General features: G+C 38.4%; 1 protein-coding gene across 1 annotated transcript in view; it reads left to right on the top strand.

The window, feature by feature from the left end:
* Window positions 1-674: 674 nt before the first annotated feature.
* dpy19l1l (dpy-19-like 1, like (H. sapiens)) overlaps window positions 675-18,718 on the top strand; it is a 33,887-nt gene continuing 15,843 nt past the window's right edge. The window contains exons 1-10 of the mRNA XM_014028301.1: window positions 675-1,021; window positions 1,380-1,404; window positions 1,487-1,574; window positions 2,153-2,290; window positions 5,869-5,989; window positions 11,642-11,735; window positions 12,109-12,166; window positions 13,051-13,142; window positions 14,121-14,220; window positions 16,962-17,039. Coding sequence (XP_013883755.1) covers window positions 802-1,021; window positions 1,380-1,404; window positions 1,487-1,574; window positions 2,153-2,290; window positions 5,869-5,989; window positions 11,642-11,735; window positions 12,109-12,166; window positions 13,051-13,142; window positions 14,121-14,220; window positions 16,962-17,039 — 1,014 coding nt within the window. The 5' untranslated portion in view covers window positions 675-801. The remainder of the gene's footprint in view (window positions 1,022-1,379; window positions 1,405-1,486; window positions 1,575-2,152; window positions 2,291-5,868; window positions 5,990-11,641; window positions 11,736-12,108; window positions 12,167-13,050; window positions 13,143-14,120; window positions 14,221-16,961; window positions 17,040-18,718) is intronic.

Below are 18,718 nucleotides of genomic sequence, written 5' to 3'. Positions count from 1 at the left end.
GAAGAGTACCTATGATAAAAATTACAGTCATCTACAAGCTTTGCAAGTGGGAAAACCTGAAAAATCAACAGTGTGTCAAATACTTGTTCTCCCCACTGTATATAAAGGTTTATAAGGTTTATTAGGTTATAACGTAGTCACTGTATAAGGACATAAAGAAATGACCAAAAACACAAAGATCTGCAGAGAACTTTTAAGTAAAAAATGATGTAATTTTCCTGACCACCCCTGTGTGAGCAGTGGTCCCCGTCTGGCTCCACCAATGTTTCATTTTTATACTATGATTTATATTTTTATTTTATGTTTAGATTTTACTGAATGTTGATTTATTTTGATCTTCAAACCACTTTATGTTCTGAAAAATGGGTGTTTGTAATGTCATTGTGCTCCGTACAATGACAATAAAGGCATCATCAAATCAAATCAAAAAGCTCTATATTTCTGTCATATTTTTTGTATAACTGGTTTCGTACTTTCCCAGTTAGCAGCCCATTTTAAATATAGAAAATGTCTCCAAATACAAAGAGCATCATCAAGGTTTGATACCCAACGTGGAGTCTGCGACGTGGCGTTGCCATGGTTGCAACTAAACGCTGCCTGTAGTAGCGCTGAGCCACCGACAGGGGGCGTGGCTTCACAACATTTCCATCAGAAATCTGATTCCGACGGCGCATCACTCAGGTAGTTGGGTAGATTCGAGGACCAGATAGGAGCGACGGTGGAGCTGTTCAGCTCACACCCGCTTGCTCTCGTTTTTAGCTCGCTTCCCCCCCACCTAAAGCCCCCTTCCCTCCGGCAGCCATGGTGGCTAAAACCCGAAAACAAACAGGGAAGAGTCCGGCGAACCAGACCGACCGCGACAACAAGAACCTTCACGTTTCAGCTCACAGCAAAAGTAACATCAGGCGACCAGGCAGGGAGGGCAAGGCTTGCTCTCATCCGAACGGGCTTTCAGTCATCGGACACAAGCTTGGGCTAACTTGCTCCTCGGTTCTGAAGCTGGGAATCACTTTTCTCCTCGGTGAGTCTGGAGCTTTAGCCTGCTACAAGCTAACGGATGCTAACACCGACCGGTGAACTAGTWACCATTAACATGTCTGTTAAAATTACCTCTGTTAGTTTTCCACGAGGCTAACATTAGCTTCCCTAAACGCGTTAGCTTAGCTAGAAAAACACTACCGTGAGTGACCTGTATTCTTTCTGTCTACGGTATACATCACTTAAACACGTGTTTACATGTTGTCGTGTAGAGTTGGATATCCCTTTAAATGCACAGCGTTTTTATTTATCACTTTGTGGTTTAACTGGTGTTCGTGTTTAATACTTTGAGGAGGAGCAGTTTTACACAACAGTGAAAGTTTTTTCCTCTCTGTCCACAGCTGTTCTGTGTGGATATTTACACTGGTAAGATTTACCAACAGCATTACTTTTGTTATACATTATGTTTTTTTTATTTGCTGTTTAATTTTTCTCCTCCTTTAACCAGGTATCACCTCTCCCAGCTGTTTGAGAATGACAGGCACTTTTCACATCTGTCCAACCTGGAGAAGGAAATGGCTTTTCGAACAGAAATGGTGAATAAGTTCATTTATTTATTTTTTTCATCAGTAGTTTTCCTATAATGTTGTTTTAAAGCTCCCATTTCTGAGTGTTTTCTTTTTATTTGACTATCGAACAGGACGTAAAAGCAAAGTTGAGGAAGAGTGAACTCTGACCTCTAAGATTTACCAAACATATCCTGCACAAATTCAGAGAAATCTGACGTTTTTGTTGTTTTTGTGCAGATTAATGAGTGAATGTAGATTTGCACTAGCGTTTTGCTCATTACAAAAGTACCCGCTAAAGGACAAAATCACAAAGTGTTGTTTTTCTGGTGTATCTGGTTGAAATCAGCTCGTGTTGTTGTGATGACAGTAAAGGTGAAGATTTGATCATTTGCTTCGCCCCTGCTGCGTGCGACCAAATGGAAGCTGAGCCGTTGCCATCTGCTGGGCCCGAGTAACACGTTTCATCTGAGTTCTCATGTTTTAGTTTTATTTAGTGTCCTGCTGCTGCTTATTTCTCTCAGCATAAATCGTTTCCCTTTTGTTTTCCTCTTGTTGCTTGTTTATTGTTTTAATTTCCTAAATGTAATTTTTGTTTTTAACTCCAGGGTCTTTACTATTCCTACTACAAGACGATTATTGAAGCGCCGTCTTTCCTGGACGGCCTCCACATGATCATGAACGATCGTCTGACGGAGCACCCTCTGGTTATTAACACACTGAAGAGATTCAACCTTTACCCAGAGGTACGTTTGGAGGTTTTAGCTTAGTATTGAAGTTATTTTTACAATTTGAGTTCTACTCAATGGGCCTCGTGCAAGAACCGTTCGTACGCACAGATTTGTGCTTAAGTTGTGCGTACGAGTGATTTAGGAGAATTTGTGGCATTCACCAATGTTTTCGTATTCTAAGATTTTTTTCAGATACGAACAAAATTCAAAAGTGGTCCAGACCTGTCGTACAGCGGGTAAAATAAGTACTGAACACGTCACCATTTTTCTCAGTAAATATATTACTAGAGGTGCTAATGACATGAAATTTTCACCAGATGTTGGTAACAACCCAAGTGATCCATACATACAAAGAAATCAAACCATAAATGTCCAGAAATGAAGTTGTTTGTAATAATGTGGAATGGCACAGGGAAAAAGTATTGAACACACTTACTGAAATTTATCTAATACTTTGTACAAAAGCCTTTGTTGTCAATGACAGCTTCAAGACGCCTCCTGTATGGAGAAACTAGTGGCATGCATTGCTCAGATGTGATTTTGGCCCATTCTTCCACACAAACAGTCTTCAAATCTTGAAGGTTTCGTGGACCTCTTCTATGAACTCTGATCTTTAGTTCTTTCCATAGATTTTCTGTTGGATTCAGGTCAGGTGATTGGCTGGGCCATTCCAGCAGCTTTAGTTTCTTTCTCTGAAACCAACTGAGAGTTTCCTTGGCTTTGTGTTTGGGCTCWTTGTCTTGCTGAAATGTCCAGCCACGTTTCATCTTCATCATCCTGGTAGATGGAAGCAGATTTTTATCAAGAATGTCTCTGTACATTTTTCCACTCATCCTTCCTTCAATTATTTGAAGTTTGCCAGTACCATATGCTGAAAAACAGCCCCACACCATGATGTTCCCACCTCCAAACTTCACTGTTGGACCACTCGTGAATTTTGTTCATATCTGAAAAAAATCTTAGAATACGAAAACATTGATGAATGAACATTGGTGGTGCGCAGCGCCATGGCTTCTGAATAAATGAAAATGATTTAACACAGTTGTTTATACTTTTAGCAGCTCTTTTTATTCCACAGCTGACCTGCTAAAAATGACAGATTTTCTTTTCTGGATCTCTGACAGACGGACTTCAATCTCTGAACTCGTAAAGTTCTTCTTTTTTGTTTTCGCTGTCATTTTCATGAATGGACACTTCCTTGTATCTGAGGYAGGAAACATAGCCTTATATGGTGTTTTTGGGGTGGTAATTATGCTAATCTCCTCTCGCGTGCACGAGCAGCTGGATACTAACAGGTGGAATTTATGCAGCTCATTTACACACTTTTCCTGAAGATAGAAGAGTTTGTTGAATCTGACGTGACATGTTCGTACGAACCCTTCATAYGAACAAAAGTAAGAGAAATTTAGGATAAGCATGCGAACATGTTCTTGCATGAGGCCCATTGTTCTGTGCACACTTTTCACTCCATTCTCTTGACTGAAGTCATCCAAATTTTAGAAATTTCTTAAGTTTTTAATGTTACACSTCAGATGTTGCATAAAAATATGAATTCTTGTCAACTAAACTAAGACAGTAAGTCTCTTTTGGTTCTAATAACCAGGGTTGCACATAAAATTTTTGGTCTGGTTCTCAGGGGAGAACCTAGGGTTGTTGCTTTGTGCTCATATTTTCCTTCACTCATTTAACACATTTATCTAGAGGGGCCTCAGGGCATCTAACGTCCCCCTGTTCTGTTTTATGACTCCTATCAGCTGCAACATCTCAGGACATCATGTCAAATCAGTCCACCGAGTTTTTATTTTATTCGTTTACGCTGCATAAATTTTGTAAACTACCTAAGTGGCCGAGGGGCTGGGKGTATGTCATATAAACATCACAAACTGAACATTTCATGGTTAAATGTCTTTTAGACTACACATGTTTCAAACAAACAGACTACACAGACTGGAAGGCTGCATCTTCAGCCTTGGTTAAAACAGATTTCCACACTCTCCAGTCCAACCAGCAAATATGTCTTTTGCACAGAGCAAAAATAACTTAAAACATACAAATGTTTTAATTGTTAGACTGATTTATGTTTTAAAAGACTATTTTATTCAAAAAGATAATACTATTTACAGTAGATGGTTTCAGCTCATATAATTATTTATTCTTCATGTTTGATCATTTAATAAATTATATTTATCCCAGAGCAGCTGTGTCGCAGTATGGTCCTAAATATAAATAAGTTTAGCAAATCAAGAACCTTGTTTTTTGATAAAATTGTGAATGAAATTTGTGGATCTTTATGATAAATTAAAAAAAACATTTAAAACCCACCTAGAGAACATGGCAAGCTGTTTTTATTTATTTTTTTAAAATATATAATTTTTTAACGGGTGTTGAACAGAGAATCATCTTTGCTTTAATATGGGGCAAACAAATATTCTGTTAGTTAATGTGGTTTAATTAGAAAAACTCAGTGAATCTCACAGAAAGACTCAGCCTGCTCACGCAGCGACGCACTCCTATCACAGCAGTCTCTCAGKAGGAGAGTTTAGTCACTCACACAGAGTTGGACAAATCTGTTTGATAACAACATTCTGAACATATATTTAATATAAAGTTAGGTTTTACAGACCAAAATCTCTGGTAGTTCAGGAGCAAAGTGCAGGAGGAGCGGAGGAGGAGATGTATGGACTGGTCGCTGCAGCAGCTCCAGTCGAGCCGGTCCGCTGCTTCAACCAAACTTGTTCTCACTGAAAGCCCCGCCCCGCTCTGCTCTGATTGGACAAAACGGCTCTGGACTTCGTCTGATTTGTTGAAAGCAGTGTCCGTTTAATCCTTACATCAGGGTCCCGCTGTGGCGCACCGAACAACGATCCATTCACACCAGTGCTGCTGGATTCTTTTTTATTTTATTTTATTTTTTTAAAGAAATCAGGTCGCATTTGCGACCAAACTGGTCGCACTCTAGAGCCCTGCTAACTGTTGTTTTGACAGACAACCAGGTACAATCTTAGGTACGCAAGGGAACTTAATGACGTTACATCTGGTGCGCTTTTTCCTTTTTTGACCGCGCATGCGTACCTGCGCACTGCTTATGTGCCACTCTGCTAATAACAGCAATAAATTTAACATTTTATAAATAAGTGTATTAACAAACAGTTCATTTATATAGATAAAACTAATGAAAAGAAATTATTTTTTTAACTTGTATGATTTGTTAACAAAATGAGCAGCTTTTCTCACTGCAGGGGATTCTTCAGGGTTTCTCAGTGTCCTGGCTGCACAGAATTAATTACATGCAAACATTTATTAATTTAGAACATGCCACGTCCTTCATAATAGGTCGGGCGGTTCTGTTGGGGTGATGAGGTGACCTCCTAGGGGAAGCGGTGAACTGACATTTCCACAATGCTTGTAGGAGCTACAGAAGCTCATGACATGTTATTTTCACCACGTATGATGATGATGATGATGATGATGATGAAGGCCTCGCATTAGATTCAGACTTCATGCAAAATCCTCAGGTGACCCTGGTAATCCTGTCATTAAGAGAAAAAGGCCTTCTGAACTGTAATGTTTGATTGTGTCTCCCCTCTCCTCAGGTGGTCCTGGCCAGCTGGTACCGTATGTACACTGGYCTAATGAGCTACTTTGGAATTCCCACAAAAATGTGCTGGTCTATCAACAGAGGGGAGGGGCTGTCTCCTGTGGACAGCTGTGAAGGTACCTTCTTAAACCGCTAACACACGCTGTGTTTGTTTCTTCACAGACTGGAAATCTGCTGCAAGAGAATTAGTTTTRTTCTGACATCTAAAAAGCTCCTCGGTTTCATCTTCTAAAATAACTTCAAGAAATTTACAGTGTTGAAAATGTAACAAGTTAGATTGGACATTAAGACCAAAATAATCACATTTGGGCTCTTCACCAGTCTTACATGACATATTTTTACTGCCATCTTATCAAAAATGTGAACTGAAAATGTAAAGTAAGTTGGTCAGTCATGTGATTTCTACTGCACGTTCACTAAATCTGTTGCAACAGAAATGAGTCATTTTAAGGGCTAGTTCTTTTTTTTAATCAATCTGAACAAGCTTTTCTTGAAAGCCTTCAGAAATGGCATTAGTTTTATTTTTTAAATGGATTAATAACAAACAGTTCAGGGGTGAAGGACCATATTACAGAACTGATATGTTGAAGTTCTGCCCAGAAACCTACACAATATAAAAATATACACTAAAAAAACATATTGTTGGATTTACTTAACCAAGTCATGTCAACAATTTCCACTAATCTGAGTTGAGTAAATGTAAAGCCACTTGCACATTTACATTGAAATGAAATGTGAAACTTATGTTACAACTCAGTTAAGTGGAAATTGTTGACATAACTTAGTTAAGTAAATCCTACAATCTGTTTTCGTACCGCCCTGGTACCCCAAGAGTCGGCCTGGTCTGAAGAGAACCCACACAGAATTTTTATTAGATTGAATAATGTGTTTAGTTTTTCTGATTAGTATGTAGTAAACAATGTCAAATTGGTCTTCTGAAAATTAAATGGCATATTTTAAAAAACAAATAATTAGAAATATTGTAAATTTGCTTAAAATTCCTTTTTTGTTGCTCTAAAGGAGATACATATATAAAAAACACAAGATATAAAAAAGGCTTCAGAATTCTTCCATTTAACCAACTTAATGTTTAATTTTTAGTATTTACTGTAGGTCACTATAAATGTGAGATGAAATAAAGGTATAGAACATATAAAAGCCCAGCACTGTCATTCCATACAAACAAATAACATAACGGGCCTGTGACATGCATATCATTCAAATACAAAATGTCAAGTAAAACGTCTTTGCATTTAAGGAACTTAGCAAAATGCACACAGTTTTACTCATTTTGTCACATAAATGGCTTTATTTATTTATTTATTTATTTATTTATTTATTTATTTATTTATTTATTTATTTATTTATTTATTTATTTATTTATTTATTCATTTATTCATTCATTCATTCCTCTCTCGGAGGAGTAAGGTGCTTCTTCCTTCTCTCCTGCCCTTCCTTATCTTTCCCTGCTATGCTGCTGGAGCCTTCTCTACATTTTTCATCCGAAATAAGAAATCATGGATTTTTTTTCTTTTTATGGATTTGGTTAGCTGGTCTCTCAATAAAATTTTTGGAACAAAGTTTTTTTCTTCTTCCATGGGAGGACATGTTAAAGGTGGGACCTCTGTTCTTCTCTGTTCTGGATTTATGTYTAGACTTCAATCACTGGATTCTACAGATTGGCTTGGTGGTCTCCTGGTGTTCTACAAATCGGCGTCGGTGGCTTTTCATTTTCTGGCTGACTGACCAATTCGATGGATGGCCGTATACTATCAGAACTCAGACATTTTGCCTTGAGCGAGCTGGACTCTGTCTTCTATCGGTTCTATTGAGGGCCGCGGGCCGACTGTGGTCCCTGGACTTCGCTGGTCAGATGGAATTCATCTTGGAGGAGCTGATAGATTCGGGCTCGGCGGAATTTTGTCCACACCATTTTGCCTGATTGGRATCRCCTACCTTGAGAGYACCAGCAGGAACTCTAAAGCAGATGGAAAATTGTTGTCATCTGCTTGACTCTTTTGTTCCCAAAACAACTGATTACAGAATCTGGATCTCCCTGACAACGGCCTTGGATCTGTTGACTAAATTCTTCCTGGCTGGATGTGTCAACAAAGGCTCTGCCCCCACCTTCCCCACTTCTTTCGCCTGTCTAATCTGCTTTTCCAGAGCTGGCTGAAAGCTGCACAGAAATTAACAGTTTCCATCAATATTTCTGAACAATAGCTGCGCTGGTTTTGGGGACTGGATTCTTCGGGCCCCCTTAAATTCACTTACTCCTCTGGCTAATAAACTTGCTCTATGCAGAGGCTTTTTTCATAAACACAGTAGTGTGTCAGTGTTGATATGATAAGATGTTTTTGCTTTTTTCCTCATCTTCCCTTCAGTTCCCTTGTGCGATTTTCAGTTTTTCTTTGTTTCTAAGTAGGCGCCATGGCAGGCAGCCTGTTACTGCAACTCCACTGTTTTGAGCTGCTGTAATGTTCAAATTTCCCCACTGTGGGATCAGTAAAGTCTTGTCTTGTCTTGTCTTGTCTTGTCTTGTTTGAACTTGGTTCAGCCAAAATGAAACAGGAAGTGACATCAAAGGGGAACTCTTTTAGAAAGGGACTCTGGTTTTCGTTTATTGAAACATTATTATTTGAACTTTGACTCTGTCATGTCTTTGATAGTGACTCAAAATAATCTAAAGAAACATCAGTTCTGAGTTCTGTTGACACGCAGACATTCCCTTTTGACATCACTGCCTGCTACTTCACATGGGAATATCTCAACAACTGTTCATCTCTGTTCTGTCAGTTTTTATTTGCAATATCAGTCTTAACTTTCCAAAAATGCATTTATAATTATTAGAAAAGTTGATGTAACAGGCACTTTAAAGCATGTAGAACGAACACAAGTCCTATTCTAATTGCCCTGTTAGACTGAAGTGTTTTAAACCCATCACAAAGCGTTTCAGTTTGTTTATTTGAACAGTTTGGAAAAGTGTGAACTTGGTAACAAGCAAAAACCTGTCAGCTCTCTGTGTACGTGCTATCTCTGTTGCCTTAGTTTGAACACCAGGGTCATCGTACACAAGCTGATTTCACAGTGTTCACACTGAGCTGCTGCGAACCACCCAGCATTTCCAGTAGCTGTCAGCCACCACAATTATTTTAGTGAAATTTAAGATGACACATTAGAGAGCAGAGAATCCACATGACATATTTAGAGCTGCTGCTGGAACGAGCTTGTTTTTCTGTTCTATCGGTAATTCACAGCTCAACTCTTGTGACGATCAGTTCCTCAATATTTACAACAAACAGAGCATGTTTTAGTCTGTGAGGCACCGAGAATCTGTGCTGTGTACTTTCTTTATAAACGTGAAGCTGTTAATAATTTAACAGTGTTTTCTGAAGTGTGAGCTGAAGACTAGTCCATTTATATCACAAAAACTTAAAGGGATCCACGATTAGTTGTAACATTAAACTTTAGTTGATAAACATATATTTTAACTGTAAAATAAAGGCTGTAAAAATACTGTAGGCTGTTCAGTTTTGTAAATTTAAAAAAATATATTTTAACACGGGCAGAGCCATTTTATTTGCACGCAAAGCATTCTGGGTAATTATGACGTGGATAGGTCCTTGGTGTGAGGCTGCTAGCGAGCTATATTCACCCTGAAGGTTAATCTTGGACAATATCTGATGATCGACTCTTTTAAATGAAACCAGAGAGCGTTGACAGAGAGGAGAAGGTAGAAATGACTCAGCCTGGAACTGAAAATATGGATGGAGGACAACAGAGCTGCTTCATGGAAGAAGAATCTCAGCTTAGCCTGTTAGCTTTAGCGTTAGCGCCGATGCTATATTGCCTTATATGTATTAGCTCGGCGCTAGCACGACAAACAAGCTAAACTGAGGTCCTCCATCCATATTTTCAGTTACAGGCTGAGTCATTTTTGCGTTCTCCTCTCTGTCATGTGGATGGAGGACCTCAGTGACGAGAGGAGAATGTGTAGCGCTGAGCTAATACATAAACTGTATATGGTGATAGCGTTGGGGCTAATGCTAAAGCTAACAGGCTAAGCTGAGGTTCTTCTTCCATGAAGCAGCTCTGTTGTCCTCCATCCATATTTTCAGTTCCAGGCTGAGTCATTTCTACCTTCTCCTCTCTGTCAACGCTCTCTGGTTTCATTTAAAAGAGTCGATCATCAGATATTGTCCAAGATTAACCTTCAGGGTGGATATAGCTCGCTAGCAGCCTCGCACCAGTGACCTACGTCATCATTTACCCAGAATGCTTTGCGTGTAAATAAAATGGCCCCATCCATGGCTGTGTCCAAAACGGCAGGACGGGTCCTCCGGAGGACCCAGACTCCCCGGTCTCGGTGGGCCGGGTCCTTGGTAGACCGGGAAGACCGGAAAAAAAGAGGCTGTGGATTTGGACGGTCTAGCCTCCCCTCTTTACCCCGGCGTACATCATGTCACCTAGCAACTGTGACGACGCTAAACAAGCAAACTTAAATCAAAACTAATGATATATATTATAAATATATAATAATAATATGATAAAAATTGAACATCCTACAGTATTTTTGCAGCCTTTATTTTACAGTTAAAATATGTTTATTAAATAAAGTCAAATGTTACAACTAATCGTGGATCCCTTTAAGACTTGAGTTCATAATATTCCTGAGCATAAACAGCTTTTAGTTCTGGGTTTTGTAATGAACTATTGTTTTTTTTTTAATATAGCTTATTTTTCTTGGACTAATTGTATTACATCTTGTGTCTTGTCTTATCAGGCTGTAGTGTAAATAGCAAAAATTAAAATTTGACACATTTTATATGTTAAAACTGAAAAAGGCGGTGTTAAAATAAATTTGGAATTGTACCACTTTTTTTTATTAACAATTAGCAAAAACAAAAAGAACAATAAAGGTAAATAGTAAAATGGTTTGCTGTTCATACCAGGGCTTTTACAGATTTCCTGCCAATCCTTAAAAAGTCTTAAAAGGCATTAAATAAATCCWTTCAAAAGATAAGGCAATAATTAACCTTAAAATGTCTTAAATCAACTTTTCAGAGCATCTTTAAAAATGTTAACACAAAAGTAGGATGATTGTAATTCAACTCAAATATTAAAATTTTGGTAACAATTTAAATTTTTTTTGATAATTTATCAAATGCCTGTTCTTATCTAGTTCTTTTTTGTGTTAAAATAAACATTTGGGAAAAATTGTTGCTCARTGTTTTTTGCATTTGTGTTTATTGTGAAGTTGTTCCTAAATTTAATTTCAGGTGGCATTAAAAAGTCTTAAATTTAACTTGCCTTAAGCTGTAGGAATCCTGTTTTAATACTAAAACAGATGCAATAAAAGCTATGAGATTTAATCCAGGCCACTTGTTTTCACTGATGGTCCACATTTCTCACACAGTTTTGAATTAAAAAACAACTTAATACAGTAATAAAAATGGAAAACAAACATAAAATTCTGTTGAGTTTTTGTCAGAAATAAGAGTAGAACAATTATGAAAAACTCCTGGCTGCAGGGAATCATTTTATGTTGTGTCCTGAGAAAAGAGCGGAGTGATGCAGACCTGTAAGTTTTTAGGAGCTATTTTTACAGGATCTAACTTGGTCTAGCTTGGACTGCTCCAGTAAACACTGCCTCAAAGTGTAAAGTCTGCTATATCCACAGAACTTAATATACTTTACCTGCATTAATCTGTTACCTGACATTTGTTAGGAACTGACTGAAAACTTCACCTGTTTGTTGTACACATCAGGGATGGGGGACCCAGCCTATTTCTATGTAGCCTGTGTGTTCCTGCTGAACGGTGTGATGATGAGCCTGTTCTTCATCTACGGCGCTTACCTCAGGTAGGTTTATTCTTGCTCGTCTCTCCGTACCTCAGAAAATAGACGTGAAATTTTAATCAGAGTCTGGTGAGGACCGTGGACCCAGTTCACTAAAACATTGACCCTTTTACGTTTAATGTGCATGCTTCAGATCAGGCCWTTCATCTTGCTTTTCTGTTGACTTTTATAAAGAAACGTATTTAAAAGGATGAGCCAGGTTTGGAGCTAAAAGTTGCCATCATATTTTTAGTGAATCAGGCTCCGTTCGTCTCCTGTCTGCTAGATTTATGGATTGAAAACATAAAACAGAAAATAGTTATCTGCTTTCTGTCTGTAATCTTAAAAAACTAAAGCTTTACACTGTTTTTTTTTCCTCTCTTTGTGTTTTCACCAGTGGAAGTCGACTGGGTGGAATTGTTACTGCAGTGTGTTTCTTTTTCAATCATGGTGAAGTGAGTGAACTGTCTTTACTCTCAGTATCAGAACACAACGAATGCTGATTCCTGCAAAATCCACTTTTTTAGCTGTTAAATACATTTTGTTGTGGACTTTGAGTCTCCAGGAGGCAAAAAAGTGTATTTTAATCTCTCCTGGTGCTGCAAAGATATTTTTATATTCAGTTTGGGTCAGATTTTTCACCTTGTTCAGTTTTTTACACTTTCTATGAAGTTTTCTGAGTCTGTTGCATCAAATTATCTGCATCTGTACACTTGTGTATCCAGCTATAATTTGATCATCTCCATTCTCCTCTGGCTCTGAGCCTGACTCTGGCTCCAACATGTGAGACTGGATTGACAAGTCTTCTGCTGTTGACRTCTTTTAATTAAATTGTAAATAAAAYATTTCTGCAAGCTATAAAGCTAACCCTTTCAWACCGAAGTGGACCGATCTCGAAGTCAGAAGGGGGCGGGGCTTGAAGTGTCTTAAAGGAACAGTAAAAACAAGCTGCTAAATACAGCTGAAGTTAGAATAAGGAGGAATTCAGACCAAAGCATTGCAGTTCCACCCTATAAAGACCCAACTGAATGATTTAAATGTGAAAAGGAAGGATTTTAAAGCAGGATGGGTCTACTTTACTTTAAAATGCATAAAACCCACAATAAAAAAAGCTGTCATAGTAGAAGGTAAAGAAACTTGCTAAATCAAATCTTATTTATTGTGATTTTAAGAATTTTTTAAAAATATTAAACAGAATCAATATATTTTATTTTAGAACATGTAAGACAATTAGACATTTAATTTTTAATATTAAAAGTTGTAAGAAAGTCACACGTTCACTGTTAAAGCTGTTTATTTTTAATCGAACTTGTGTATTGTATTTTTTGTGTGAAATCAGAGCACTCGAGTAATGTGGACTCCACCYCTGAGGGAGAGCTTTGCATACCCGTTTCTCGTTCTTCAGATGCTTCTTCTCACCTACATCCTACGGTAAAATTAGTCCCACATTTAGTTACTCGTTTTATCTTGTTTCTTACATTTTTAAATTTTTTTTCCTTGGTTCCAGTAGAGCTCCAGTACTTTTCTAATTCCCTCACAAAGATCTCAGTCYGACAAACATCTTTAAAAAGTGACCTCAGACCACTTAATGAGAGTTCCAAAATGCTGTAAATCTTGGACGTCATAATGTAAATCTGTTTATTGTTTTTAACAAAGCCACTTTTTAAATTCTTCCTACTTTGAAGCGCCACTGAAACAATTCCCTTTTATCATTTATTTTTGTCTTTTTTTTCTTCTCTGCTTCTTGTTATCATGAACACAGACTGGATCTGTCTGCTGGATTTAAAACTCAGCACGGCCAGTCTGGATAAATTCATGAATAATCTAATGCTTCACATAAAGTTGTCAGTTGACTGAACAACGTCCTTCATAAAATTCACTTGTAGAAACKCAGGAGTATATTGCTCTGCAGTTATTTGGTATTAGTTTCCTCCAAACCAACTATAGCTGTGCTTGAAAAATGTTGTTTGAAGAAAGGAGCATCTGCTTTTGTTGTCAGCTAAGTGGTACTCTGAAGGAAGCTCTCTGAAGAGCTACAGCTCTTGCCAGAGAGAAACATTATCCTGTCATGTCACACAGCTTGTGAATGACACACTGTGTTGTGCGAAACCTGTTAGAAAACTGTCGCACCGTCAGCTTTACCGCTAACTGAGAACCATCTTTGTTTCTGATGCCACGCATAATGAGGTTTTTATATTAGTGACTTTAAACAAGTGTGTGTGTGTGAGTATTTATGTTTTCTCAGACATTTTAATACAGCTTTTCTTATCTCCTCTCCCCAAATGGATTCTCACCACTTCATTATCTTCCCCCTCACCCCTCTCTCTCTCTCTCTCTGTCTGTTTCTCTGTCTCTCCCTCTCTCTCTCTCTCTCTGTCTGTTTCTCTGTCTCTCCCTCTCTCTCTCCAGGACACGGAACCCGAGCAGGACAGCCATGGTCGCTCTGGGCATCTCTAATTTGTGCTTCATGCTGCCTTGGCAGTTCGCCCAGTTTGTGCTGCTCACTCAGGTAAAACCGAGAGCATGAAGCACGTCAAGAGAGAATGTGGGAAGAGAGTAGAGGTGGTAGCGAGATAAAAGGGAAAATATAGACTGGGAGCAAACAGTAGACTTTGCCAAGGACGTTGCAACAAGTGCAGGTGCTGAGCGTGATAGGAATGAAATAAAGAGGCAGGAAAGCCTACTGATGAATGGATAAGGACAGGAAACAAAGCAAAAAAACACTGCAGATATTAGAGCTAGGCGGTATGACCCACATTTTATATCACGGTATTTTCAACAATTACACCGGTTTCACGGTATTTGACGGTATTTTTTTCTCCTCACAGCTCAGCTGATAATAAAATTTACAAACTTTGTTTATTGACCTTTTTCTTTTACTGTACCTCTGTATCACTGTTTCCCTCCTCTTCTATGTCTTTTCTTCTTTGCCTGCTTGTAGACAATAATCATGCATTTAGGTCCGATCGTGAAGGGTTGAGAAAAAAATCATTATCTGGTCTATCTTTATGCGTTAATAAAACTTAAAAGGACGACTCACCTTGCACACAGTCAACTCTGCTACACTACAAAACTACTTCCCCCCGGGCTTTTCACAATAGAAGCACGCTAGAGTCTCCATGCAATAACGTCTCCATTATAACGAAGCGCGTTAAATCTAACCGTGCACGTCGCTGAAGAGTTGTTTACTATTCAGCAATGGTGAAAATGGGATTTTTTTAAAGTCTGCTTTAAGTCAGTTTATAAGCGGCTGAAACACCACCCGCCGCCAGTTGTTCCAACAATAACGTTAGCATGCTAATGTGCTTAGCGGTGTTATGAAGAAACGTGTCCCCAGGGAAACARTTTACTGGCGGCCGTGACGAAACGTTCCGCACGTGTTCAGGTAATTTAAACCGGTATTCAGAAAAGTCATATCATTACAAAAATAAAAACCGGTTTTTGGTACAAAACGGTATACCGCCCAGCACTAGCAGATATCTAAATAGAATTTGCTCCAAAGGGGTTGTGAAATGAACATATTTAAGTCAAAACAGAACAGCTAAGTTCTGAATTGCATATTCAAAAAACTACCCGAGTAAACTTTCTCAAATGGCACCATTTGATGTAGTTCAGGATCACATATTTTGTGTTTGATTTCAAAGTTTGCAATGAGTAAGTTTGAACCTTAACTAACAGTTTACTGCTGCAAACACGAGTTTAACAACATTTGAATACACACTGATGAAGCCCCTTCAGGCCACTGCTGCGTTTGTTCAAGGATCCCAACATGACACATTTCTTTTCAGTGATTATTTCATTGTTAGAATTTAGAAACCACTAATTGAACCCATTTGCTTCATCCACCTTTTTCCACCAACTCGGGGTCAAATGCATCCACCCACACTGCTTAGTCATTAGTTCAGAGGAAGGGAGATGTCTGGTTTTTCAGAAATTCAGATTTGCACAGTGAACATTCCTTCTGTCCTGAAAAGAGAACTGTGCTTTTATAAAAACAGTATTTAGTTATGATTTGGTTAATCAGTGTTTGTTTGAAAAAATATCAAATAGAAATGTTTTTAAGTAAGACCTGACTGATTAAAAATAAATGTTTTGCTGTTTTATTGAATGATTGTTGCTGCTGTTAATCTTTTATTTTAAGCAGTAAACTAACAGTAACGTTTTGTGACAAGTACAGGTGCAATAGTATATGTATCTGTATCGAACTGTTCAATACACACTTGTTTGGAACAATACAGATTTTTAAAACTTATTTTATCAACATGTCTTCTGAAGATGCTCTGTGTTGAAGGATCAGTGGGTCTGTGTTCGACTGCTCCACCTAGGCTGCATTGTCGAGCACAGATCCACTGAGAAACTYGCTGTTTCAGCAACTTTTATTTAAAAACTGTACTTTTGAGGTTGAACAAATGTTCAGAATTAATTTCARTAAATTCTAAGTTAAGAAGGGCATGGACATTTCTCTTTTTGGTATCAAAATAATCGAACCATGAGACTAAAGTCTCGAACTGAACCGAATCTTGAATTTTCTGCATCATTGCACCCTTAGTGACAAGTCTCTCTTTATTTAAYAACTGCTAAATGTTTATTTCGTTTGTCCGACTTTGCATTTATAGTTAGCTGAGTTGGTGAATAAAAAGGGAAGTTCTTTAAATAAAAGTGATAAGTTCAACACCACGAAATACCAAACRGCATCAACTGTGAATTTGTGCAGTTTGTAAACCAGTCTGTCCACTTCCTGCGCTTTTCCACAACTTGTGATCTCTTGTTAAAATGTCTGGTTGTAGTTCTCAGTTCTCATGAAGTCATTCTTTATTCAAGTAAAAACACAAATTTCCCAAGTCTTCTATAACCCAAATACGTCTAATTTACAGTTTATTTACCAAAAACTGACCTGAAAATAAGCAAAGGGGAAAAAAAGCATCTGGGCTCTATTCCTGGTACACCTCCTCTCTTCCTGACTCGCTGCAGTTGGAGCTTAAACCGATTTGCATCCTGGGCAACATGTCCTTGACAACCCGTTTACTTTTCTCATATAAAGAAATCCTTTTTCTCCTTGTTTCAAGTTCTTTCCAAGCTGCTGTTAGAGAAAGGTCATCCCTTATAACAACCAAGACGTTTTCAAATTGTTTAAAGAAATAAAGATTTGGTTCAAACACACATGCAGTCTGGGTTTTTAAACCTAAGCAGTTGTTTTTATGTGGTTTAGTGTTTGAGTTCTCTGCTTGTCTGCTGTTTTTTGTTTTTCAGGTAGCTTCTCTGTTTGCATCGTACATCCTGGGTTACCTCGCTCCTGCCAAGATGCAGTCCATCCTTGTCACTCACATGGTGCAGTAGATCCTTTTTTGTATCCATTAATCAGTCTGTTGCAGTGATTCTGATAGCTTATTCCTCACTGTTCCACCTAGATTTTTATTTATCAGTCTTTTATTTACATCAAAGACAAATGATAAAACAAAAAARAGGGAAAACAGTTTTTTCCTGGAACATATGTTGTGAACTCTCTTCAGCCCTGAGCTTCAACACGCTCAGCCTCGGTWTTCCTTATCGCACTAAGCTGAAAGTTTTTCACTTGGAGGACAAGAAAAAACACCAGCAAAGAAAGGGATAACTTTCTTTAGCATTTACATCMCAAGACATACACAGTTTCCTTTTTTAGAATGTGTGGACTGCACATTTCACACTGCAGATAAAAGGTGCCAGTGTGTGAAGAGCGCATTAAAGAATGCAGACGGTTGTCTCTGTTGTCTGCATTTTTCCCCCTTTAATCCTCAGCAAGCCAGGTTGTCAGCCACCGTCTGTGTCCACCACAGATAAGCAGACTTGCTTTTATGGTAAGATTGTGAAGATTTGGGTCACGGGAAACCATATGGCTTTGCATAATTTACAGAACTTGGAAATGATGACCAAGGCTTTGTGTCTTCAAAAATAGAAACACCGTAAAGCATATGTCTCTTCTGTCACYTCGAGTGTTTCTAATGAGCCCAGGGTTGTGTCACTTTTACAGTAAAGACATGTACAGTACATTGTGCTCCAAGTACCTGATATCGTCTTAATTTGGTGGGTTTAGTGATAAATAACAACAACACAGTTTCTGACATCCCAAACCCAAGCATCATGCATTTATATAAATTCTAATGATTATAAATTGCCAAAAAGCAGAATTTTTAAATCCTGGGGCCTCATTCGTAAAGGATTTTGTAGAGTTCATACTAAAAGTGAACGTACGGCCAAAATGCAAAAATGGCGTAGACCAAAGAAAATCTAAATTTATAAAACCATGTCCACGCACACCTTCATGCAATTTTCCTGCATAGATCACAGCCGCACCTCAGAGTTTGCGCACAAGGTCCTGCCTCAGGTTCTACCCTCTCCACGCCCACACTCAACCATAAACAGTCAGTGCAAAGTGCCTCATGGATGTTAAAGTGTATTTAAATCAGTCAGCTGATCAATGTCAACAGAAGTGGTCACTCAGGCATGTGCTCTGTGGTGTGTCTGGAGGAGGACAGGTGCTGAGGACTGCTCACATCAACAGATTGTCCATCATTTTTGCAGAAATACGGATGTTTAGAGCAAACTCACAGACTTTTTCAAAAACTCGGCTTCAAATTTATTTTCTCTGAGCCTGTACGACATTAAAAAACAATAAATATAATTAACTGTTTTGTCACTAGAAATAAGTTCTCCGCTCTTGTCCTCTGTCCTTTCCTCCTGCTTGCGCTGTTATCTGCGGGGAGTGGGCGTCTCCCCACCCCTCACCTGTGCACATAATATGGATTTTAAAAAGTCAACCTTAAACCTTATTGCTGTTGTGCTCAGTGTTGAAATGTCTCTTGTCGGGGAGGGGTCTGTGGGTCAGGGTCGTCTGAGGAGAGATATGGATGGAGATGTGTGAACTTTAATTTAAGGTTTAAGTTGGCTTAAAAGTAGAGATCGACCGATACAGGTTTTTGAAGGCCGATACAGATTTTTTTAAACATCAGTCTAACCGATACGCCGATACG

This window comes from Austrofundulus limnaeus, unplaced genomic scaffold, assembly GCF_001266775.1.
Source record: "Austrofundulus limnaeus strain Quisiro unplaced genomic scaffold, Austrofundulus_limnaeus-1.0 Scaffold743, whole genome shotgun sequence".
Classification (NCBI taxonomy): domain Eukaryota; kingdom Metazoa; phylum Chordata; class Actinopteri; order Cyprinodontiformes; family Rivulidae; genus Austrofundulus; species Austrofundulus limnaeus.
This window is presented reverse-complemented; position numbering and strand designations above follow the sequence as displayed.